Source organism: Onychomys torridus, chromosome 1, assembly GCF_903995425.1.
Source record: "Onychomys torridus chromosome 1, mOncTor1.1, whole genome shotgun sequence".
NCBI classification, from domain to species: domain Eukaryota; kingdom Metazoa; phylum Chordata; class Mammalia; order Rodentia; family Cricetidae; genus Onychomys; species Onychomys torridus.
In genome coordinates, this window is record NC_050443.1 from 55947509 (window position 1) to 55974082 (window position 26574).

A 26574-nucleotide genomic window follows, 5' to 3' on the forward strand; every position below is an offset into this window, starting at 1 on the left:
TTCCAATACCTGTCTTTTGCTGCTATGAAAATAACTTCTGAGAAATGTGCTTTGGCCAGTTTTATTTCTTTCTGTGTGTTTGTAAGTGTATGTAAATATTAAGGATAGAAGTTAACCTCAGATGTCATTCCTCAGACCTCATCCACTACTTCATTCATTTGTTCATTCATTCATTGGAGACAGGGACCCTTAGTTTGAAATTCATCAAGTAGGCAAGGCTGGCCGACTAGCAAACTGTTGGGATCTGCCTTTCTCTGACTCTCCAGTGCTGATATAAAAGTGTGTGGTTTTTTTTATGTTTGTTTTTGTTTTTAATTAAAACAAGAGCTCCCCAACACACACACACACACACACACACACACACACACACACACACACACACTTCCAACAAGCACAAGCAAACATGGTTTCTGGGGTATTGGACTCACATCTTGATGTAAAGCACTTTACCTAATGATTTATCTCTTTCAATCCAGTCTGCTCTATTTTGACATCATTAATTTGTTTATTAACTATCCTTCCATCTGTTGTATTTCAATCTTCTCCTGAACCATCTAAAGGCCAATACCTTTTTAAGTAAAATGAGAGGATTGGCCTTTAGTCACTCCTGGCCTTTGGAGATTGGTCCAGGGCCTGGCCCACTCTGGGGACGGAGAGTATATGATGAGAAGCCCCAGTGTGCAGTCTTTACTTGAAGGCAGGAATATTTTTCTAAAGACCTTATGGTTATTTTCTTCCTATTCTACCCTTGCAAGGCCAGAGGTTATGGAAAGCCCTAGGACATCACATTGGTAGTTGTGTAGAGAGAAACCATACACACACACACACACACACACACACACACACACACACACACTTTATGGATCCTTCACTTCAGACACTTGGAATGAAATTACAACAATAAATTGTAATGTTGGAGTATGTCCCTTCATTTAAGGGATGGTGCTGTTGTGTAGTTACCAAATATATTTGCCTTTTACAAATCTCTACTGCTGTGTGTGCTGAACATTGTAATAGAAACCAGATTCTACCAAAAATGGGTAAAGTGAGGTTTGGACAGTCACTCAAGAAGATTTGCTGGGAGAAACAAATGAATGAGGCACTGACATGGGCCAGGTGGACCTGAATGGCCTTTTGTTTAGGTCTCGCTCTACCATACCCTCCTACTTCTTGAATTATGCTGACATACAGTAAGTAGCATTCTGGGGAAATGTTTCAATCAGGATTTTCCCCATTGACAACACTGCTTTCCTTGAAATAGGGAGTCAGTGTTTTCATTTCAATTCTAGAATATGATGTGTGTGTCATGTATTTCGTTTTTGTTTTCGTTTTGCCATGGAGCAGTTCCTGTCTATAATGTCTTTGTGCACAACACAATAGGCTGTGTTCCTTCTTAGGAGTCATTAGATTTCCCTAATAGGATGATGGAAATGGGCATTGGAGCTCTGGCCATCCTCTCATTAGTGCTGAACCCTGGTGCTGTGTCTGCCTCACATCAAGCCCACTGAATTGATTTTCTTCTCTTGAGACTGTGCTTTCTTCTTGGAGTCAAGAAAGGGATGAAATAGTTACTTGGCCCTTTTACAATTGCTGCTGCAGCTGAATCCATATAAAGGAATACCCTACAGTCGGGGAGGGATGCATGTATGTTCCAGTTAAGGCTGTGATCTATAGATTTTTGGCTTTCCCCTCCCCGCTTACCCCTCTCCCACAACCCGTTAGGCTCCTGTGAAATCGCCGGAGATGCTTGCCATTGGTGAAGTGTGGTGGGACACACTCTTAATCCCAGTAGTCAAGAAGCAGAGGCAGGTACAGGAGTATATGTGATTTTGACGCCAACCTGGTCTACTTAGTGAAACCAGGCCAGCCAGGGCTACAAAGACACCCCCCCCCCAAAAAAAAAGTGTTAAGAACACAGATGATGGCTGTCAACTGCTGTGTCAGAGTTGCCCTTGCTTGCTGAGTTTTGGTCTCATACTGGGAGATACTGGTATTTTTAACTGGCTTTAGGGCAGGTGGTTAGAGTGCGTGAAGTAAGTAAAACTCATCAGTGCCTTAACATATCCAACTTTGGTTTTATTGCTTATGAGAACCTATACTGCCATATGCCTGTCTCTTGGCATGACATTGAGAAGGAGCCACAGGTTAAATAAATTAATGCAGATTCTTTAATGTCAAGACTAACTTCCAGGTCAGTGTAGCTGGTGTGTGTGTGTGTGTGTGTGTGTGTGTGCGCACATTTAGTGAGGGTGTTAAGACAGGGTCTCACGTAGCCTAGCTGGAGCTGGCCTGAAACTTGATCTGTAGCTGAGAATGATAATGAGCTTTGGAGTCTGCTGTCTGTGCTGGAATTACAGATCTGCATTACTGAGCTCGGCTAAGCTAGTCTTGCTATTCTTTTAGCCTTGAACTCTTCCCTACCAGTTATTTGATACCTCTCTGCAGAAACTGGCTGATATGAAAAGCTACCTTGATTCTTCTTTTAAGTTTTTCTAGATTAGTCAGTAGGAGCCTATAGGAATAGAAAGGAAAGGAGCAAGAAATGGAAGGGGAAAGGGAGCAATTAGTGTGAGTACGGGAAAGAGGAAGGTAACTGAACTTATATTACCGCACAGTATCTGAGGCTGACTGCATTCACAGGTGTAAGATGGGAACTGCCCAGGAATGATGTAGATTGTTTAACCTGGGGGCTCAGCAAGCACTCTGTCAGTTTTTCTTACAGTTTCATACAGTCTGTCACCGCAGCAGAGAATGGGCATGGGAATGGTCACTTATAAAAAGAAGAAAGGCTAGTGAACTGTTCCTCTGAACAGCATTTACCATATAGCTAGCTAGTGCAGTGTAATAAAGAGTTAACCGCAAAACTCTGAGGTTTAAAGTGGAAGTCAGCAAATACCTTCAAAGGTAGCCTATTGTAAAATACACACAGTGAGTAAATTTCAGCAGCTGTTGCTAAGTGGAGGAGCTGTTTGGCCATCTTTACTGTAATAGGACTGTAAATATTGGTATACATTTTCACAGAATAGATGTTGTTTTGACTGTTCTTTATTTAAAATAAGCAATTTTGCTGATTCTTTGAGAATTTCATACAATGTATTTTGATCATATTCACCCTTACTCCTCCCTTAATTCCTTCCATTCTTTTTAATAAATAATAACTTTTAACAGATGCATGCCATTAATTTTTAATTTAGCAAAATAATCATTTGCTAGGAGTATGTGTGCACAGACAAACACACACACACACACACACACACGTGTATTTACCCTTACTTCCTCCCTCATCCCTGTACATACTGTTCTTGGTAACCATAGTGGAGAATAAGAACTGAGTTTTGTCTGATAGGGAAAACTTTATGAAACATATGCTGTAATTTTGCCTTCCATTCTTTACCACTGTGACTTGTAGCCATGTCCCTTTGCCAGGATTAAATATTAAGACCATCTTATTAAACAAGACAACTTCTGCTCTAGAAAATGTGATGAGTGCATCTTGTAAGTTTCGTGTAGTTAGCAGATAACTGGAGGCTCCTGCTTACAAGTTTGTTATGCTTCTAAGTTGGTTGGTTTCTTTAAATGCTGAACAAAATCCATTGTGTGTATGTGTGTGAGTGTGTGTGTGTCTGTGTGTGTGTGTGTGTGTGTGTGTGTGTGTGTGTACATGTCTGTGTTTGAATGTCTCTGCACATTCTTAATACCTACATGTAGAGGCCAGGAGTTAATGTCATATGTCTGTCTGGTCACTTTCCGCTTTTTTTTGGGGGGGGGGGGTCGAGACAGGGTTTCTCTGTAGCTTTTTTTTTTTTTTAAATTATATATATAGTGTTATGCCTGCAGGCCATTAAGAGGGCACCAGATCTCATTACAGATAGTTGTGAGCCACCATGTGGTTGCTGGGGATTGAACTCAGGACCTCTGGAAGAGCAGCCAGTGCTCTTAACCTCTTAGCCATCTCTCCAGCACCCTCTCTGTAGCTTTGGAGGCTGTCCTGGAACTCGCTTTGTAGACCAGGCTGGCCTCAAACTCACAGAGATCCACCTGCCTCTGCCTCCTGAGTGCTGGGATTACAGGCGTGTGCCACCACCTCCCGGCTTACTTTCCACTTTTTTTAATTTTTTTTTTTTAACATTTATTTACTTTGTATATGTATTTTTTTAATAAAACAAATAATAATGAAATAGTGTCCATGTGCACATGTACCATTGCATGTGGAGGTCAGAGGACAATTTATAGAATTGAACACAGTTTTTTGGCATGCACTCTTACCAGCTAATCAGATGCTTCTACTTTATTGAGCTCACTGGTTCTGCTGCACTGACTAGTCAGTCAGTTCCAGACATTTTCCTTTCCCTGTCCCTGCCATCGTAACACACACACACACACACACACACACACACACACACACACACACAGTTTCACTTCCTATGGCTACAATTATCCCTCAGTCAGCGTGGTCTAAAAATTTTAAATGGCAAATTCAAGGAATCAACACCTTGTAAGTTTTAAATTTGTGTACTACTCCGAGGAGTTTGGTAAGTTTTCATGCTGTTTTGCTTCTTCCCATACAAAATCTGAATTATCCTTTGTCTTATATGTTCATGCTTTAGGCTACCCACCCATGATTCACTTAGTAGCCATCTGTGTTATCTGATAACCAATGATTTACTTGTAATGGCCCCAAAGTAAACAGACTCACTCTGGTAACATGTGGCGACACTACAAGACAGATAGAAAAAGGCATAGTATATATAGCACTTGGAACTGCCTGTCATTTCATCCATTTAATGAGATATTGTAGCATACCCTTCATGGATAAAAGGGGGCCACCACTATATTTATCTATGCAGGAATCATTTATTGAATGCTAAGAAATTCAAGTAAAAGGAGTAAGTGATGTATCATTTCATGAGACTTATAAAATGGACTCATGCAGCTTTGATGATAGATGGATAGGTATTTTGATGGCAAGTTTTAATTGTTAACTTGACAAAATATAGTCGCTTGGGGATAGAGTGTGTCTTATGAGGGATGATCTATATTGGGCTGGCCTGTGGACACGTCTGTGGTGGGTGGTCTTAATGATTAAGTTAACTGATGTAGAGAAGAACCAGTCCACTGTGGGCAGCAGCATTCCCTATGCACTAAGAGTGGAGAAATGAAAGTGAGCACAAGGATGCAAGCGAGTGGGCATGTGTGTATTTCTTTTTCTCTGTTCTTGAGTATGGATGCAACATGACTAGCTGATGTTTCTCTCTTGACTTTCCCATAATAATAGACTGTAGCCTGGAGTTGTAAGCTGTAATAAAGCCCCCTTTCTCCTGAGTTGCTTTTTGTCAGGATATTTTATCACAGCAACAGAAATAAAACTAGGACATGTGCTGTACAAGTTTAACAGTCAGAGGAAGGACAAGCCACGTCTTTTCTCCTCAGGTGTTTGATGTGTGTGTTATGGATGTGATAGACTTTGAAGGAGACTTAAATGTGTCACATTTACGTACACAGGGAAGATATGGCTGTATTACGGGCATGTAGGTGGCATCCAGATGTAAAATCTAGTATGAGAGCAGGTTGACCTGTAGGACCGCAGTTTAGAAGACTTGGAAATAGAGGTGAGGGAAAAAGCCAGAAAGATAATTAACAGTGATAGGCTTCTTTCCCAGACTCAAACTCTTTAGAGCCAAATGCCCTTTACCCCAGTGTGTCACACTGATATTTAGTCTTCTGCATAGGGGTTGTTGCAGGGACATTTTAAGTTCAGTCCAAATTAGGCTCTTGGAGGTTGGCCAGGAAATAAACTATAAATATCTATCATTTCTTCATTCCCTTTGCTTTGGATGAAAAGGCTTTTTTTCTTAAAGCTTAACTCTTTCATCAAGGTTTTCAGTTTTGTCCTAACTTCTTGATAAAACACATCTTGCTAAACAGATGCCCTAGAACTTCTGCTTACCACTTATCTTCTCCAGTTATCAGGGTTGACTTTTTTTTTTTTTTTTTTTTTAAAGACAGGGTCTTGCTATATAGCCCTAGCTGTCCTGGTATTCACCATGCAGACCAGGATGGCCTGGAACTCACAGATCCATCCACCTGCACCTGCTACTTAAGTGCTGGCGTACAAGTTCTGCACTAACACACCCTGAAGAAACACGCCCTGCTGCTCTCTTGTTGTAGCACGGTTTAAAACCTATCCAGTAAGACGGGGATGGTCTGATTTCAGCAAAGATATTTATCAGTCAGCATTCTCTACAGGAACAGAACAGATAGAATGGATACAAACGCACATATGGAGTTTATTAGAGTGATTTACAGTCTGTGGTCCAAGTAAGTCTAACTCTGGCTGTCTCTTGATGGAAAGGCCAAGGATCCAACAGTTGTTCAGTCCATAAGACTGGATACTTCAGCACTCCCAGTCTGGTTCTGGAGCCCCACAGACGTCCTAGAGAGCTGTTGGTCTAAAGAAGTGGGTTCAGCAGCAGGACAGTGAGACTTGCCAGTGAGAGTGAACATAAGCTGGCAAAAGCTTCCTCCTTCCATGTCCTTTGTGGGGGGCTGCCACCAGAAGGTGTGACCAGATTTAGGGTTGATCTTCTTGACTTCAAATGATCTGGATTTAGAGAGGGTCTTCCACCTCAAATTATCCAACCAAGAAAAATATCTTTGCTTGGTCTTAATTAATTTAAGATGTGGTCAGGTAAACAGCCAAGATTTAGCCATTACAGATGTTTTGTTCTTTCAATTCTAACTTGTCAGAATTTATCATTAGTTGCTTTTAGCACATGTCTCCTTGTAGGCTGGCTTATTGTTATATGTATATAAACCCTTAACTATGTAAGTACAACCTGCTGAGTCAGCTTAGTGTTCTCGTATGTATGTGATTTCAGAGCTGACCACCCAGTATTTGGTAATTATTTAGGGGGCTCTCTCTAAGCAGTTGTTAGTTGTCCATAGCTCTTCATGGAAAGTTGGAGTCCCATGAAATTTCTTCCATCCACCTTAACATGTCCATGTTTTCATTGTTGCAGTTTTTGTTTGTTTGTTTGTTTGTTTGTTTTTTAGGCAACGTTGTTTAGGTGACATGTTGTTGATACTTTATGAGTTCAGCTTTCCTGTCATAAGACCTACTCTCTCAGTAGACTTTCTGGTCCTCAGGCTCTTACACAGTGTTCCCTGAGTCTTGAGTGTGCAGTTGTCTTATAGATGTTTTGATTGGAGTTGGGCCCCACGTCCAGTTGTTCTCTGCATTTTGACCAGTTGTAGCTTTCTGTAATGGTCTCCATCTGCTGCAAAAAGAAGCTTCTTTGATGCTTGGTGAGAGTTACAGGTATCCGAGGGTCTAAGAGTAAGTATTCAGAATGCAGTTGGGAATATATTGACTTAAGAAAGCCACAGTAGGGGCGGTTACCATCTGAGATCTATGACCTCACTAGCCCTGAGTAAGCTGGCCTGGTTTCTAGTACTAGTAATGCTTTCTTTCCTTCTTGTCGAGCTGGCCTCAAGTCCAGCTAGACAGCTGTTGGCTAAGATGGAAGTGCCTTGCTGGTCATGGTCATGGTTCATAAGCATCACAGCTGGGCAGGACTCTTGATTGCTTCCCTCCTTGGCACCTTTGATAGTATCTCCCAGCACTGTGAATGCTAGTCCATGGGGAGTAGGCTCTCAGGTCATTTCCAGCAGAGAATCGGGGTCTTCTTTGTTTGTTTGTTTGGGGGGATACATGAATGCCAACGTGAACTTGACAGTAAAGTTATACATACAGTGGAGTTTTGTGTCATTTTTCCCATGGAGGACTTTTCTTTTTGCTTTGTGTTTTGGACCTTGATAAAAAGAGCAAGCTGTACTTCTGCACTTTGGAAAGCATGACTGTACTGTGGTGTGTTTGTCTGGAGTGAGGAAAGTCTTCCATGGGAAGCTGAATCATTTCTTGGCTTCTCTTATGGAATGACTGTACCAGAGTTATTCCTTCTTGCTGTGAGGAGAAAAATCAGAAGAATAAGTCATTTCCTAAAGAAATACACAGTGATTTTTATATGAGATTCAGTTTTTCCTAAACTTAGAGTTATTTTAAAATTTTTATTTTGTGGGGGGGAGGGATTGTCTGTCCAGGATTTATCCTCTTAAACATAAAATTTTCATTTTTTATCTTAGCACTGATGTTCTTGTTCTCTCTGTCTCTCTCTCTGTTTCTCTCTCTGTCTCTCTCCCTGTGTGTGTGTGTGTGTGTGTGTGTGTGTGTGTGTGTGTGTGTGTGTGTGTGTGTGTTGTAGACCCACAAGCTCTGTACATTCTCCTTTCTGCACCAGGATTCCATGGGGACTCTGATGCTCTGATGCTTGCACTCACTCCCATGACTAGCTTTCACGTGGATTCTAGGGATCCAGACTCAGGTTGTCCAACTTGTAAGGCAAGTGCTTTTACTCACTGAGCCATCTTTCTGCCCCAGCCTGGCTTTTTTTCTTTTTCTTCTCATTGTCTGTTTACTGAATTTGGTTGTCTAATAAGGGAGCCTTAGGGTTATGATATAGTAGTGAACAAAGACATAATCTTGCACTGTCTGTCCTTTGTGTCTTACAGTGCATTAATTTATAGAGAAAAATTAAAGAAATAGCTATTGCTTTTGAGGTGCTCACCTTTTACTTGGAGAAAGGTCAGGCAGGCAGCACCCGGGATTATAGGGAAGCCGCTGCAGAACCAGTGTTGTGTTCTAAGAACCGTTGTACTTCCAAGACGAGCTGTAGGAATGGCTAACTGTAGATAACGAGCTGAGTAGTAAAGTGGAGTTTGAGAGGTAGATTTTGGTAAAGGTAAACAGGACAGGGAAGGAATCCTATAAGTTAAAATGAGCTGGTGAATTAAAGTTGGGTGAGCCACATCCTCATTTTGGAACTTGGAGACAACAGCCTTTCGTACTCTCACCTTGAGAAGAGTGGGAAATGAGGTGCAGTAAAGAACGTGGAGTGGTATGAGATTTGGACAAGTATGATTAGACTGAATGAAGCTGAAAACCTTTCTTTGTTCTCAATTAAAGCACAAATGAAATCACTTCTGCTGAAAAACCTTCACTGGCACCATATGCTTCCATGGTATAGGCTCTTAGTATTCCCTTATGAGTCAAATACGTGTGGCTAGATGTCTTAGTTGGTGTTCTGCTGCTCTGAAGAGACACCATGACCATGGCAACTCTTCTAAAGGAAAGCACTTAATCGGGCCTGGCTTACAGTTCAGAGGTTTAATCCATTATTGTCATGGCGGGAAGCATGGCGGCATGCAGGAGACATGGTGCCGGAGAGTAGCTGAGAGTTCTGCATCCATATTTGCAGGCTACAGGCAGAGAAAGTCACTGGGCCTGGCTTGAACATTTCAAACCCCAAAGCCTACCCCTAGTGACACACTTCCTCCAAGAAGGCCACACCTTCTAATAGTGCCACTCCCTGGTAACCAAGCATTCAAATCTATGAGCCAATGGGGGCCATTCTTACTTAACCCATCACAGTAGACATCTTGGTTTTCATTTCCTAGTGACACTGATTAACACCTGTCCCTTCACTCACACCATTAATATGTAGTGTATGTCTCTTTTTTCTTTCTTTTGTTTTTAAATACTGGCATGATCAGACACTGGACAGCCTGGGAACTGAACATGGGTCCTCTGGAACATCAGTCAGTGCTCTTAACCGCTGAGCCACCTCTCTCCTAATGAGTCTGTTTTCTAATCAAAGCTCTTCATTTATTTTGCTGAAATTCTACTATTCATTGATACTACCTACCTCTGTAGTCTTGTTTTTATTTTGTGCAGTTACTACTATGATAACTTTTGAAGACACAGAAATCTTACATATTTCTATGTCTCTCATAACACCTCTAAAGCAGCTCACCAAAACTGAAATATTTTTGAATGGCTAAAACAATTGAAGCCATTGCTCATTACGTGCCAGTGTGGTTTCCTTTTCCTTTATTGGTTTTGTTGTATATAATGGTATTTATTCCTTCCATGGATGATCATATGGAAGAGGGAATTTCTTATTGGCCCCTTTCTTTTTCCATTTCACTGCTGAATATTCTTTGTGTGTCATGCCTTTTGCTAGCTGGTATACAATCTCTGTCTCTGCTCCCTGCCAGTGTGCACTCAAGCATTTCCTTTGCTTCTGTACACCAGAGTTGCTTTGACAGGATTGAGGGGGTATCGTTGCACCTGTAGCATAGTGATCACTTCATACTTCTCCCTTTTCCTCTGGTGTGCTTTATTGAATTCTCAAGCAAATTACCAAGACCACAGTCCTACAGCACCTAGCATATAAGGGTTTGTTCAAAGTACTTCCTTTGAAGGGAAAGATATTCTAAGAAAAGACCAGCAAGTTTAGTGTATTATTTCCATGAGGCAGAACTTGAAATTTCATTCCTGGAACATTTCAATCTAACCCTATGGCTGTACCAAAGAATATATGTAATATGTTTGCATCTGAAATGCCCCTCTCCCCAAAGGTTTAAGAAGTTGTTCCCTAGCTTGTGGTGATAGTATTTTTTAATTAATATTTAAAACAGTTTTAATGTGTAAACCAGGCTGGCCTTGAGGTCATGTCAGTCCTTCTGCCTCTACGCCTGAGTGCTGGCAGTGTGGGCATGACCTCTGCCCAGTTTGCAGTGTGTTCTGAAGGCTGTGAAAACCTTTAGGACAGTGGTTCTCAACCTTCCTCATGCTGCGACCCTTTAACACAGTTCCTCATGTTGTGGGGACCCCCAGCCATAAAGTCATTTCATTGTTCCTTCGTAACTGGAATTTTGTTATTCTTGTGACTGCGGTGAAGGGGTCGTGACCCGCTGGTTGAGAACCGCTGCTTCAGAGGGTGAGGCTGGGCTGGCAGCAGTAGGCAATTTGAAGGTGGAACCGACTCTGTTCTGGTTCTGTCCGCTCCGGCTGTTTGCAGGGCCACCACCGTGTACAGCTGCCACCACTCCTGTTCCTGCCGTGGTGGCCTTTCCGCCACGCCTTCCTCACCATGGTGTTCCTCTACTGAGTTGGGAGCCAAAACGAGCTCTTCCTCCCTTCCGTTGTTTCCGTCTGGTATTTTGGTCACTGATGCAGAAGTAACTGGCATGGCCTGTGAACCATTTACACTGCAAAATCGATCTCGCTCATGTTTCCCCCCCACCCCCACCCCCCACCCTTGGCCCTATTTACCATTCTTGCTCAATTTCTTATCTGTGTTTTGACTTCCAAATCTGTGTACCTAATTCTTAACCATTCTCCTGAGTTCTAGACATAAGCATGAATTCCACTGCTTATCACAGCTCCTCTTGAATATCGCTGTGATCTAAAACTGAACTTAGCATCTTCCTCTGCTGCCAATTCTCCTACTTGATGCCACCTTTGAATTCGTTGCCCAGGCAGACGTCTAGTCAGATATGACACTTGGTTCTCTTCATTCTCTGTCCTTCAGTGTCCAGAATCGTAACATTGTTAGCAATTTTTAACCCTATCTTCTTGTCTTGCCTCCACCCACTTGAATGTAAAGCACCATTGTCTTTCATCTCCTGCCATAACAATGGTGTGATTAGTGTTGCTAGCGCTAGTGTGTCAGTGTATGTGCAGAGACTCAGAAAACAGTGTGAACTGCATTGGGAAGACCACTTCAAATGTGGAGAAAGCACGCTCTTCTTGCTAGTCACACCTTAGAGGGGGAAGACAGGGAGGGTAGTATTTGTGCTTACGTTCCTGAAATCAAGTTCGTAGTTACCTAAAGCCAGATTTCTTGTCACTATTGCCTTGAAGAACCATTGCTAGAAAATGAAAGAGTGGCAGTAAATGTAACGGCTGATCTGATGAGGCCGACTTTGGCATCTGGTATCAGAGAAAGTTCATAACCAGACAGAGAAAGTGTCAAACAGCTAGATAGTGTCTTACTTCCCCTTCTAAGTAGTAGCGTTAGCCTGGATAGAGTAACACTGTTGATCTAAAGTGTGTTACTTACTGCAGAGAAATTAGAAATTGTACTAACTGTCCTGTATTTTAAAGACCTTCGACTCAGGGTTCAGTTGAACTCTTATCTCAAGAGTGCTTTCTGGGGTGAGGGGTGGGGGGGGAATGTGTTGGTTTAGCCTTGGAAAAATGCTTGTTACCAAGCCTGTTGACCTGAGTTCATTCCCTAGAAACCCACATGGTAGAAAGCCCCACAAGTTGTTCTCTAACTTATGCTGTGCACCATTGCATGTATACACACATACACAGGAAATAAAGAAATAAGGTTTTGTTAAATAGTACTTATGAGTAGTGTGGTGTACTGTTGGAGTTTTTAGTGATAGGTCTGCTGTGTTCCTTTGCTGTCCTTGTTCTTGTAGTTAAAACAGATTCAAGGAAGAACTGGTTTATTAGTGACTGAATTTAGGTTTAAAATACTTGCTATAGCCAAATGATAAACTGAAACACATAAAATAATCTGGCACAGAAGGATGCATAGGGGTTTTACAGTAACATTACAAGATCATGGTGCAGGAAAGACCTACTTAACTCAGACTGAAAAAAAAGTGAGCTAATTTCATAACAAGCTTATCTTCTAGTGTTATGGCATTTATACTAAATGTCAATCATTGCAGTTTCTGGTGTTTTGGTAGATTTTGTTTTGACCTTCCCCATCATATGGAGCTTAGTATGTAGAGCAAGGCAGAGTGCACCCATTTGTATAAGACACACCTGTGGGAGTCGTTGCCCAGAAAAGATACTCAGAGGAACACAGTGATCTTCCAGTGTTAGAAATGCTGCCATAAGAGACAACTGTTTGTTACAGAAGCAAGAAAGTAGGGTGGAAATATTCAGGTTCTCATTTGTAGAATCCGGCCATGATGGTCATCAGCATCCAGACTAATGGTGGTCTGCATATGAGATGTGTTCATTCTAATGCTTGAAAGATATTTTCTTAATGAGAAACTTAAAACTGAAATGTGTTAAATAAAATGCTAATTAATCAAATCTGTTTAAAACAATGATGTAAAATGAATCAAATGATTGCTGTTTTTATTCCAAAAATAAAATCTGTTCTTGTCATTTTGCATTTACTTAGAATCACCTATACTAATGTGATGAGAAATGAGAAATTTTAATTTATGCTTTCTCTATTTTCATTTTATTTCTTTTTGATTTCTGGAACTTCTCAAATGACAAATTTACTTTTGTCTTGGAAACCAAGAATACATACAGATAGGGATTAATGCAAACAGATTAACTGTGTGTTATTGTACAACTGATGTAAACTCTGGATGCTCTAACTCATCTGTAAAGTAGGAATTAATACTTCTCTTTGTAGTCTTCCTGCCTCCTTCCCTCCTTCCTTCCTTCCTTACCCTCTCCTTCCTTCATTCCCCTTGTCTTTCCTGTCTTCCTGATTTTCCTGTTGAAGTTGTTTTGTTTTGTTTTGTTTTTTTACTGTGTTGCCAAGCTCACCTTGAAATCCTGGCCTTAATGGTTCCTTCTGCCTCTGCCCCCAGAGTAGGTGAGGCCACAGATGTCTGTTACCATACCTGGCCACCTTATAGGTCTTCCTTAGGAATAAACAAAACATATATGCATAAACATCTCTTGGTGATCAAGAGACAGCCAGCATTGTACTAGTATAGTCTTGCTTCAGAAAACAGTCTACAAATTGAACTATCAGCTTTTCAGGTAAAATTCCATCATCCTCTTTTTCTCCCTCCTTCCTCTCCTTTCTTCCTCTTCCTCCTTTTTTCTCCCATTCCCTCCTCCCCCTCTTTCATTCTTCCTCCTCTTCTTCCTTCCCCTTCATTTTTTCTTTCCTTTTTTTTAAAGTTTTTTTTTTTTTTTCCCGAGACAGGGTTTCTCTGTGTAGCTTTGCACTTTTCCTGAAACTACTCACTGTGTAGCCCAGGCTGGCCTCGAACTCACAGAGACCCACCTGCCTCTGCCTCCCAAGTGCTGGGATTAAAGGTGTACGCCACCACCACCCAGCTTTTTTAATTTTTTAAAAGATGGGATCTCATATATACAATACTGACCTTGAACTCCTGATCCTCTAGTCTCTAGTTCCCTAAGTGTTGGTATTGCAGGCCTTTTCTCTTTATTTCAGAAAGCTGGTGATTGATTTAACATTTGTGTACTTGTTCTGTAAGACTTCATCCTGTAAGAAGCATTTGTCTGTGAAGACTTTTCTGTGAAGCCATTCCTCTTCCGGTGGTTACTTCAATTGTTGACTTTGTTAGACCATTTACTGCTTCTATCTAAACTGTATATGCCCCCTCTCCTTTGCAGTGGCAGTAAAGGGTTAAAGCAAAGGAGGTGTTTTCTGATACTTGCTACTAATTTCCTTTATTTTACTGATTGTCCCTTTTTTGCACCTTATAAGTCTGTGTCTAGTGAAATGCCAAGAGGAAAGAATAGGGCTCTTCTTTGTCACTTAAACACTGGAGTCAAACACTGGACAGAAACGGTGCCTTTGCACCTTTCTAAATAGTTGTCTTCTCTCCCTGCTCACACATTCTCCTATCTCATTGGAAGGAATCAATTCTAATCAGACAAATGTTCCTCAGGTGTTCAACAAATGCGTAATGCATAGGGGGTGTAAACTGTTAGCCGTAGGAAAACCTTTCCTTCCTGTCTCATTTGAAAATTAGAAGTGGAAAATACAATCTGCAATGATAATAGTTTTTAGAAAATGTCTCAATTCTCTTTTCTTTGCTGTTCATTCATCCATACCATTCTGAACTTCTTTATGACACGTGGCAAAAAAAAAAAAAAAAAAAAAAAAAAAGCTTAGTGTCCCAAATAACAGTATGTAGTAATAAAGAAGAAAGAACTTTGGGTGGGTCCAGCATTGAACCACCTTCTTTTGTACATTCCGGAATTCCAAATCCACACCATCTGATTAATACTTTCCAACTTGCTTAGGGAAACAGTGGCTCACCTAAAGGAGCAAAGACCCTAGTTTTTATTTCAGTGTCCTGTGTTCCCTGCCAAGCTGAATTGATCTTTGTGTGTTAAGCATTACTGCTTTATGTTCTCTTAGGGCTTTCAGCTTTTAGTGGCCTGAGAGACCCAAGCTTTTGGGGCCCTTAGTTTCAGGATTTCCACTAGGTGGTGTCCTAATTCAGAAGCTTTACTGTAGACTTCTTGCAAGCTTCTAACTTAACAAGAACCAAAGAACCACACAGTGTTGGTCCCTAAATTCTAAACAATTTGGATAGTGAATTTAATCCTGAAATCAAGAAAATTTTAACTCAACGAGCAAAAATGTGGTAGTTAAAGTGTGTAACAGTTCTCAGTAGAGTCTCGTGCTGGAATAATTGGGATTCCATGTTAGACCCATGGCATGGACTAATCTAGGAGCACTTATGCTTCTCTTTAAGGGATTGGTGCTCCTTAGAGAGTGGGCTGACAGTCACAGGGAGGAGAGAGGGGATTGATGCTGTAAACATGTACACGTTTATAAACAATCTGTGTTTCCCTGCAAGTTCCCAAACTGGAAGGAACAGAGAAACATACTTACACTCTCCTTTAAATTTGTAGCTTTCATCTTTGGTTTAGATGTGAAATGATTGGTTCCTGCATTTCAAAATCCTAACAGAATAACTGTTCAGTGGTTCCAGATGTTTTTGATACAAAACTTGGAATTGTAGCCTGAGCAGCAAAAGCACAGACTACAGACTCTGTCTTCCATGGGGGAGTGCCCAGCAGACCCAAAGGGGAGCAAACAGACTTCCCACCCCACCCAAAGATTTGTTCTCTGAGGAGAAACAGATTAGCAAGGGCAATCTTAAATTGTCCTTTTAATATGTTTATGTGTGCAGAGAGGAGAGAAAATCAAGATTTCTAGCACAAAGCCAGCAGACAAAAAGGTTAATCTACATATTTCAAACAAGCGCTCAGAAAATTGTAATGGTTTTGAAACATTTCTTTCTGATTATGTAAAGTTTCCAAGGACTAAGACCTTGTTTTTTGTTTGTTTGCTTCTTATGCAAGGCACAGAATGTCTATTAAATTGCTATAGATTATCTTTATTTGGTTTGATAGCATTGGTATAGAAAAGCTTTCCAGTGATTAAAGCATCTCCGATTCCCTAGAGAGATGCCTGGGAACTTGCAAGCAGGAAACATTTGATTCTAATTAGAACAGAGGGCGAGGCAGAGAGGAGCAAACCATGTTGAGAACAGAGGGGAGGCAGCTCTGTGTTCATTGGGAAGAGGGGATTCTAAATTATAGCTTGGTGAAAGTTGATCCATAAAAGATAATAGGCAGTCAGTTTTCTCTACACTAAAGCCTGCCCCTCCAGGGCTTTCCAGTCTATGCCCTTAAACCACATAGGATGAAAGTATGTGTAATTCCTGGCCAGATTCCCGTGCTTTTGGTTAGCTTAAGTAGGAATTTTATTTACAACTTCTTAATCTCTTTAATTGTCTTGTTTCTACTGTATTTAGCATTCTCTATACTGAAAAGCAGCACATGGTGCTGACATGGGAGGCTGAGGCTTCTTCTCTAGAGCACCAGAAAGAGGATGTCGCCCACCTTTATACTTTTAATGCACCTGTGAGGGTCAGGGGAGATGAGGCTTGTGTTAGATAGAGTTGAGACTGTGACGTCTGGGTAGATAGACAGATGGATGAGAGAAAATGCTTGCAGCCTTAGCTGGGTTTGCTGTATTTCTCTCATTTAAGTGGGTTAGCAGCTTTAAACACCTGGCCTGAGGAAATGGTGAATCATCAGACCCTCTTTACCCCTTTCACAGCTTCCAAAAGAAAATACCTTTTACTAACTTCACTTGCAATATTGACAGAAACTGGGATATTTAATCGCTTCTCTTCCTTTCTGTTGTGGTATTGAAAACTGTACATTCACATTCTCCACATTTGTATAAGGGACTGCTCTCTGTCCAGCTCAGAGAAAATATAGGACAGCTTCTTGGAAAAGAGTTAATTATGCCTTCTTTTCCTTTTTTTGGTTTGTTTTTGAGACAGGGTCTCTTTATGTAGCCCTGGCTATCATAGAACTCACCATGTAGATCAGGCCGGCCTCATACTCACAGAGATCTTCCTGCTTCTGTCTCCATAGGGCTGGGATTGCAGGCGTACGTCACCATGCCCAGCCCACTTTTTTGTTTGTCCATCTGTCTGCCCTCCCTCCCTCCTTTTTGCTTCTTCCGTTCCTCTTGCTCCTTCCCCCTCCAGAGTAGGTTATACTTAGAAAACGTCTGAAGTGAACGAATGCTCTCTAGACTAGGGCTGCTCTGAGGAGTAGTAGGTTGGCAACTGGAAAGGTCTGGAGTAGCAGGAACACAGACAAAAGAAGTCACAGTGTTCTGCACAGGGCTTAGTTAATGTGAATGAGAGATGTGAAGGGGAAGGAAGTCTCAGCCAGGTGCTTCTTCTTAGTCACAGGAGTACTAGGAAACATGCATACATTTATCCTATACCATCTCTCCAACTTTTTTTAAAGCGTTCTCAAACCCAACATTAAAACAAAATCTTAACTCTTAGTGATTTCTAAACCTTGCCAGACATTTTCATAGCCAATTCTACATCGTAGAGACATAACTCTGAAATATTTGACTAACATTTTTCTGATATTAAATCATTGCTTTGCATTCTGCAAGGAGATGCAGCGTGTGCTGTAGCTGAATTCAGTGTTCTGCATTTCCCCTGAATAACTAAGGCTGTTGTACAGACTTGTAGTGTTTAGGATAACACCCCCTTGCTTTATTAGCATACTACTGACATCAAAGGGACTGAGGTTGCTTCTTGCAATGTCTGACAGAGCCTTTTTCACTGGAGACTTGTGAGGAGGAGGAGCAGGAGGAAGCCTGTTGGAAAAGGAAGCCTTGTTTTTTTTCTTCGTCTGTAGATGAATCATGTTCCCACCACTGCAATTAGGTTTTCAAACCTCCAAGGCTGCTGGTACAGATCTAAAAGGGCAAGTAATGACGATCTTGAGAGAGCAGGGTAAAGGGTGTGGAGGCTGCCGAGGGCCGGGCTAGCTCGAGGCAGCCAGCTAGGGAGGGAAGGAAGGAGGACATCTGGAGGAGTGGTCTGTTTTCCTTGTACTCTGCCGGCCTTAGACACTTTCAACTTAAGTCGAAATCCAGCCCTGCCACCGAAGGAGCTGGAGACAGGCTAAAAAAAAAACTGGATCCTCTAGAGAGTACTTCCAGCTTTTTGTTCTTTTTCTGTCTTTTAAAAAATTTGTCCTGTATGGATTTCCTTGCCTTTGTTGTTTTAAGAAATTCTCTCATGCCATCCCTTTGAAATAGCTATCTTTCTTTTTTAAATCCTCCGTTCTTCGTGGCAGAGTGCATACTGGGTTTTTATGACTGGCTCTGGGTTTTCTGGATACATGTGCCAACCATTATGCTTAGCCAGTGCATTCTTAATTTTTCTACGGGAGTTTTCGGCGGTGATGGAAAAGATCTGTGCTTCTCTTTCAGTCAAGATCTGCACAGCAACGGTCTCGAGGCAGTTACTGCTATAGTATGAATTCTAAATTCATCCGCCAGTGCTCTCAAGTTGCCAGAAAGTTCTCACCCCGTTCATGGAATTGGATTCTGCTTTTTTTTTTTTCTTTAATTTAATTTTCGTAACCCAAAAATTTTCTATATAGAGGAATCTGGAAGCAGAAGTCTCCTCCCGCCCACTGTGAGAAATTTGGAATTCTGGACCTGTGTGAACACATTGGTCCTTGGGTTAAGTAGGTATACATCTACATTTTGTCTCTTCTTTTCTGCATCTGGACAAAATGTATGAACGGCACAAGAGGCGCTATAGTCTGTGTGACATCTCCAAAGTGGACAGGACTGTCGATGTGGTGTTGCTGAAGGTAAGAAGGGGCCACACCTTACACAGGCTGAAAGGGTCTCCAGGCTATTTTCTCTCTCTATCCAGTAGCCATGTCTTGGTCCTTCCTAAACTGGGATGAAGTGTAAAAAAGCCTGGGCTAACAGTGAAGAAAGAGCAAGAGGGGGTGATTTTCAAATTCTTTAAAGAAATATCTGAACAGAAGCAGTGTGTGTGTGCATGTGTGTGTGGTGTGTGTGGTGTGTGTGTGTGTGTGTGTGTGTGTGTGTGTACATCAAATCACTTATTACTGAAATATAGTTTTACTTGCTTTAAAGTAGAGTCTGTGTTCAGGAGAGCCTCATATTGAAGAGTCACAAAGAGAGAATACACCCTCTGACTTCCCTTTTGCTGGATGCCTGTCTTCTGTTGCTTGCCCCATCCCCACGCCCCACTTCTACCTCCCTTCTGACTGAAGCCCTTTCTCTGTGAGCGTCCCTGTCTGTCTCTGGTCCTTTTGTCTGTGTCTGTCCTTCCTATCTGTTCGCCTGCTGTCTCGTTCTTGGTTTGGGTTGACGCTTCTTTTTCTGCTGTCGCTTCTGACTGTGGGTCAGCTGCATTTGTCTGAGTTCACATCATTAGTGATGTTGGGTGTCTAAGCAGGAAGGGGGTGGAGACTCTGGACAGCCTAATCGTTCACAGAAGGCTTCCTTGAATCTAAAATTAGTAAGAACTTCTACATTCGGTAAGACCGGAGTCTGGGAATGTTGGACAACTCATAGAGTACTTTTTGGAAGTTTAGCAGTTTTCTGGCAAAGGCAGGGAAATTGGAAGTCAACCAAGTACTTCACTAATGCCAAAGAACCTGAACATCTAAATTTGGGAGGGTGGAGCGGGTTAAGCAGAAAAGGAGTATTTTGGATAACATGCTAATATAATGTCTGGGTTAAGGAAATAGTGGGAGTCTATTATTGGTATCAACTCAGTTTAGTACTTGAGATAACTGATTTTATTTTATTACATTTAAAATATTCGTTGATGTGGGGGGGGGGCTCACCTGTTGTGGTTAGAGGACAGCTCAGGGGGCTTTATTCTGTTTTTCCACCTAGCAGGTCCTAGGGATCCAATGGCAAGCACCCTAATCCACTGAGCCCCTCCTCCCTGTGCCGGGATAAGCACTTACTAAACTTGCTAAAGCATCTCTGGCTGGCCCAACACTCCAACCCTCTTCCCTTGGCTTTTCAGGTATGGGTTACCTCATCTTCTCCCTAAGAGAAGCTGGCAAATGAGCTCAGAAGCCAATGAAATCCCACATTGGGTGTGGCACTAAGAGGAGCTGTGATTTGTGGTGTGGTGGTGTCCTTGTCCCTCAGTAATCACTCTCAGGTGGTTTGACTTGACAGGCCTACTTTGTAATTTGGTGTTTTGAACTTGTTCCAAAGATGTTGTTGGTTTTCATTCTCTGAAAAGTCATTTCCTCTGAGAAATAATAATTATCTTTTGATATTTTGCCCCTTTATATAATAAATGTGGAGAGACTACTTTCTAGGATCTTTGTTTTATGACACCTTTTGATTTCACAGGCCAGGGAAGGGCCGAACACTCTCATTCTGTGTCACAAGGAATCTCTCTTTCCCTCTCCTCCTTTCCTGTTGTCTCCATCTTCCTTCCCCATCTCGGAGGATGGGTACTGCTTCCATGGCAGAAGTGGGGAGAAAGGACAAGAGATATTATGGGGGCAAGTAGCAAAGTACGATGATGTGCATATTTAAATGTCATAATGAAAACCATTATTTTATACATAAAATAATAAATAGGTGCTGGAGAGAGGCTCAGCAGTTAAAAGCACTTGTTGTTCTTGCAGAGGACCTGGGTTTGACTCCCAGCACTCACATGCTGACTTACAGTCATCCCTTACTCCAGTTCCAGGACATCTTCTAATGCTGTCTTCTGAATTTCTCATGCATCAGTCATACACTTGGTACACATATGTATATGTAGGCAAAACACTCATACATGTAAAATAAATAAATCTAAAAAAATTTAATAAAATCAAATAAAAAGAAACCAAAAAAATATGTAGTATCATGCAGCCTAGTCAAGCATGGAAGTTGTATGTGAGTAAAGCTAACTAAGTTCAGGGTTCTTAATTTGGAGACGCTATTTTTATATTTCCCCTTTCTATGAATTATTTGACTTGAGAGTAGTTATCAGGCAGTGATTATTTTACCCCATTTTCTGTGAAGAAATACTAGAAACATGACTGAGAACTGTACATTATAAACACATTAAATACCTGTCACAGGGCAGAAAGGTGCTGCTGAGTCTGAGGGACTCTTCATAGTATCAGCAGTAACCAGAGAAACGAGGGCAAACTGTGTGATGGGACAGCACTCCAGAGGAGGGGAAGATGGCTGTATGAAGGGTGAAGGGCAGTTTCTGGAAAGAATGGGCAGAGTCCCGAGGAAGAGAGAAACGGATAGGTGCACCTGACAGCTAGGAACATTCTGCATAGCAAGCAGCAAGTTAATTGTAAGAAGGCTGGAGCCAGAGTTGATGCCAAAAGCAGGCAGCCGCGGTGGGAATCCTTTCTCACTTTGTTCTTAAAAAGATCATTCTGGCAGTGTGGGAATCCCATTGGGGCAGACCCCAACATAGTTAAGTGACTTCGTGGTGGAGGGCAATAAGGAGAGAATCGACAGGAGACATAAGCATTGAACGTTTGCATTCTTATTCATTATCTCTTTTCACACACAAGAAAACAGATGAGAGTAACCAATAATTTCCCTGCATGTCACACTTCCTATGTAATCAATGCTAGGCTGTAACCCAGGTCAAACTCTTCACAGCCCATGCATTGTCTTGCTGTCCTACGCCTCCTTTGAGTTGATCCATTCCTTTTATCACATGAGTGTGTACACACACAACACACACACACATACACACACACACACAAGTGTACATTATTTTCTGTCATAAACTTGTATTGCAAGAAGTCTTGGACATTATGTTGATTAATTATTTCCCAGTGTGGGAATCCTTTTTCTGGAACTTTGGGTAGGTGCATGATAGCATATGGGCTCATTTTGCCTCACAGTTTGTAGCAGGTTCTCTCTATAATTAATTCTTGTGCTGATTTCTCTCCCTCCCTCTCAGTAATGTCCCCCTAGTTACTTTCACAGTATTTTGAACTTCAGTACTTTCTATCAGTGTTTTAAAATTATGTTAGGAGACTGGGGAGATGGCTCAGTCGATAAAAGTTTTACATGGGTTTAGGTCCCTAGCACCCATGTAAAAGTCAGGCATGTCAGGGCACACCTGTAATCCCAGTGCTGCGCTGACAGAGACAGAATTCCTGAGGCTTGCTGACTAGCCAGGCTAGCTGACAAAGATCTATAGGTTCAGTGAGAGACTGTCTAAATAGTAAAATAGAGTATGATGGAGAAGATACCAACATTGACCTCTGGCTTCCTCACCTATGTGCAAACATACACATAGACATTACAGTGGATGCATGCATCACTTAAATTCTCAAGTGATCGTCTACCCTACTTTTACATAGAAGTTTACTTTTTTATACAGGGAAGTTGGTTCTTTTCATATGTTGATCAGTGTACTTATGCATATAGAATGAGATATCTTAATCCTACTTAAAAACTTTATAGTTTTTTTTTAATCAGTTTTACTGCCTTAACCCCGATTGGCATTGGACTTGCTATGTAGACCAGGCTGGCCTGGAACTCAAAAGATCCACCTGCGTCTGCTCTCTTGAGTGCTGGGATTAAAGGCATGTGCCACCATACCTGGCTTTAATAGATATTTCTAGATTCAAATGAATTTTTTTAAGATCTATAAATGCAGATTCATAAGCCTTGTGCTAGCATAATTTTTAATTGTACTAATAACTTTAATGTAAGCATATAGAAATTTTTTAAAAAGAATATAGAAATTAAATAAAGCAGTAATCTCAAGGTTTAGGTTGTGAGCCTTTTACTTTGTTATTCTATACTTAGAACTCCAGTCCCTAACCATGACATTCATAATTCTCTGTGAATTAGCTTCAGCATTCCTCATTTGTGTTATATACCCATACTTTCTGTGGCTTACTTTAAATTCTCATCTACATTGTTTATCACTTCTGTATAATTAGTCTTGTCTGTCAGAGTCAAGGTCTCAGTAGCCCAAGCTAGCCTTGAACTCACTACATAGCCAAGGCTGACCTTAAACTCCTGATAGTACTGCCTCTGCCTCCCAAGTGCTGGGATTACAGGTGTGTACCAATCTTGACTCCACTCCATGTAGGCTTTCCAAAATGACCTAATAATAGAACCTACCAGGATTGTGTTCCCTGCCCCCCAACACAGCATACTCATAGACATCCCTCTTCCTTTTTGCATATGACATTCCTCTCTTGCCTCCTCTTTCTTCATACACACATGGCTTCTGGCTCTTTTGGTAAATGGTTTGTAACTGTAAATCCATATGTTTAAAATGGGATATGAGATCATTTCAATTGTTGGCAGGGGTTCTTTGGTACCAGCATGCCCTTTTCCCTATTGTTCTTCAAGAAACTAATACTGAACCCATGTGTTGACTGATGAGAGCCTTCCATAGCTAGACTATGACAAATAAAGAGCATTCCTAGAAGAACCAAGCGTTTGAAGCTTACTCCCATACTAGCTTATGTGACCAGACTTGTTAATGTAAGATTAATTCTTGATTTGGGGTGAATTTAGGACCCACTTGTGTCTTAGTAGTTTAATAAGTTTGAGTACCTGGAAAAAAACAAAAAACCTACAGATTAATAGTAATGTAATCCTAATGTTACTGAAAGTTTAATGGGCACCATTTTTGTAGCTAGAAGTTCAGAATGTTAGTTGAATGGTCACAGCATTTTCAAGTGTTTTTTGTATGGCAAATGAAAATACTTAAAAAATGACCCTCTCTCTATGCTCAGTGCTCAGACAGGCCGTACAACCTCAGCTCTAGCAGACTTTCCAGAGAAATCCTCATCCTCTGGAAATCTGCATCCTTTAAAACTTTGCAGGCACATTGCAGCCAAACGGAAGGATATAAGGAAGTCAGGACTAAGGACAGCCAGGCATAGTTTCTCAAGTACGGATTACCTGATAGAAATTTGACCCAAGTGTTGGCTTATGTGTTCAGATGGTGGATTTCTGCTTCCCTTTTTCAGCCTCATATCTTTGACTAGATTGCCTAAGAAGGTTGCAGAGAAAATAAGTATTGGTAGTGACCAGGAGGGAAGATTGGGTGTTACCATAGCCTGTATTATTAGGATGTTCAGTTATAAACAGTACCACTGACACTGACAGGAACAAGATATTTTGAAAATCTGTACCTCTATTTCCAAACTGTAGAGTCTCAGTGGGGTGGTTCAGGTTGCCACAGAGGTCCTTGGGTTACACTGAATGGATGGGGAAAAAAAACCAGTGGGTCTGACATTTCTTACAATGTACTTTCATTATGTACATATACCATACAGTACACACTAACTCCCTGGACTTTTGGACTACTGAGTCCCTGTGGTGTCCACGCTGGTGTTCATGGCAGTACTTATCAGCAGGGCAGAACCCGTGACGTTTTTTAGCTGAAGAATCACCATTGTGTTCTGAGTGGCTTCTCTCCAAGTGAGACAGACACTAAAATTTGTTTCTAATTTTTAGCTACCTGCTAAGTGAAATTTCTGAATCATCTTAAACTAGTCCCTACTTTTTCTAGCCATTGAGTCACTTACCCACCCTGTATTTTACTCATGGCTGTGTGGTTGCATGAGAGCAAAATCTTTGTGGGAAATCTCATAATCTCAAAATACTTAGTGGTGTCCCCATTGATTTGAACCTTTGGCTAAGCCTACTCAGAATTGACTTTAAAAAAAATAACTAAGAAGAGTGTAGTGCAAGGAACCAGTTTATTCTTAGTATGTAAACATGTTGGCTGTAGGGACAATTTTGGGGAAAGGGACTAATAGGTGACTAAGCATTGCTTTAGTTAGAAATACCTGTTAACTTTTGATCTCCTATGGCACATGTGTGCTCAGTGCCTGGCATTATATCTGATCTAACAACTGTATGAAAATATTTCTAATGGAGCCACATACTGTGGCTTTTAGGTGTGGCACAAGAATGCAGCTGTGGGGATGAAGACTAGACCTGAATGAGAGTGGTGCAGACCTGTCCGCCACACCAGTGACTCTGAAGTGGGGCAGGAGGAGGGTTCTTCTGTAAACCAGATTCTATCTCTTGAGCACAATGTTCTTCATACATGAATATGATATGCTCCACTGCATTGGTGTTATACAGGATGTGGTTGAAAATGCCAATGCATATATTAACATTCTTTACTCATGGCAGCAACATGGAGATTGCCCTCTGGCTGATGGCATTGACCATGATTGGTAGCATCAAGCTCAGATGACTGGCTATGATTTTGGCTTTGTGGGATGCCTGTCAACTTTTGTTTAAATAAGTTTGTATCTCTTAGCTGATGTACACTCACTTCTTAATCTGTTATATAGTACCATATAATAAATTTACCATTTTAACTATTTGGAGGAACAGTATAAGTTCAGTGGTATTAACAGTTGTACTTTTTTATAACTCTCACTACTAGATAGCTCAAAACATTTCTGTTTTCCCAAAGTGGAACTTTACATGTGCTAAACAATAAATCTCTATTCCTCTCTTCCCTGGAAACCATTATCCTGCTTTCGTCTGATTTTGACTGCTCCAGGTGCCTTGCATAAGTTGAGCTATGCAGTATTTGTCCATTATGGCTATCTTATATATGTATCACTTAGCATAATATATTTGAAGTTTATACAAGCTATAATATATGTCAGAGTTTCCTGTCTTTGTAGTATCTTATACTTTGCTTGTTCACATACACACCCCCCTGACCATCAGAGCTGTGTTAACTGTAGTGAATAGTGCTGGTCTGACCATTGTGTGTATCTGTTTGAAACCCCACTTTTATTCTTTGGGGTATATTATCAGAAATTGATGAGCCAACATAATTATGGTTTTTAGGAATGGCCGCATTGTTTACCACAATGGCTCTAACATTTTATACCAGTAACATCCTACCACCAGTTCAAAAGACTTACAAATTCTTTGCATTCCCAAGACTTACGTTATTTTTTTTTTTAAGTAGCAGCAAAATGATTATGAAGTGATGGCACATTCTGGTTTTGAGTTGTGTTTCCCCAATATGATATTTTTTGGTTTTGATTTGTGTTTCTCTAGTACGCTGATTGTATTTGTAAGAAGCCAGTGAGTGTGAGCTGTCTTCAGCTAACCTCACCTTTAAGTATGTGTTATCTAGCAGAATCTTGGCTCTCTTACACTCTTCTTTTTTAGCATTGCCTCAAAAGTATGTGAAACTAGACCTAAAACTTCCTTTCAATCTCTTTCACCTCGCCGAGCCCTTTGTAAAGCAGGTTACATCTCAGACTCAGCATAATTGAATCATGTACATCTTTCTCCTCTTAAGTTTTCTGTATCTGTTTATTGTGGATCCCTCTGCATCTCTCTGCCTTGTCCTCAATTTTCCACTTACATCTCTTTCTGTATTCTAAAGGAAACCTGATTCCATTTACATGCGCTGTCTCTAGACCAACGTGGCTCAGATTCGTCTTCTCTGGTCTTCATCTTCAGTATGCCCCGCCTATTCTCCAGTTTCCTCTTTTGTTTCTGTATTTCTGTAGTGATTTTCTCAGCACAGTACTGAACTTGTCACCCTTGTCTACCACCCTAGAGAATAAAGCATACTTTCATTTTAGCCCTGTCTCCTGTTATT

At 41.1% G+C, this 26574-nt stretch overlaps 1 protein-coding gene across 2 annotated transcripts in view; it reads left to right on the top strand.

Moving 5' to 3' along the window:
• Positions 1 to 26574, top strand: part of Akap13 (A-kinase anchoring protein 13) — a 298302-nt gene that overhangs the window by 167854 nt on the left and 103874 nt on the right. The window contains exon 1 of one of the 2 annotated variants that reach the window (XM_036185311.1): positions 17794 to 18802. The exons of the other annotated variant lie outside the window; for it this stretch is intronic. Coding sequence (XP_036041204.1) covers positions 18722 to 18802 — 81 coding nt within the window. The 5' untranslated portion in view covers positions 17794 to 18721. Of the gene's footprint in view, positions 1 to 17793; positions 18803 to 26574 lie in introns of those variants that run through there. 2 annotated transcript variants of the gene reach the window in all.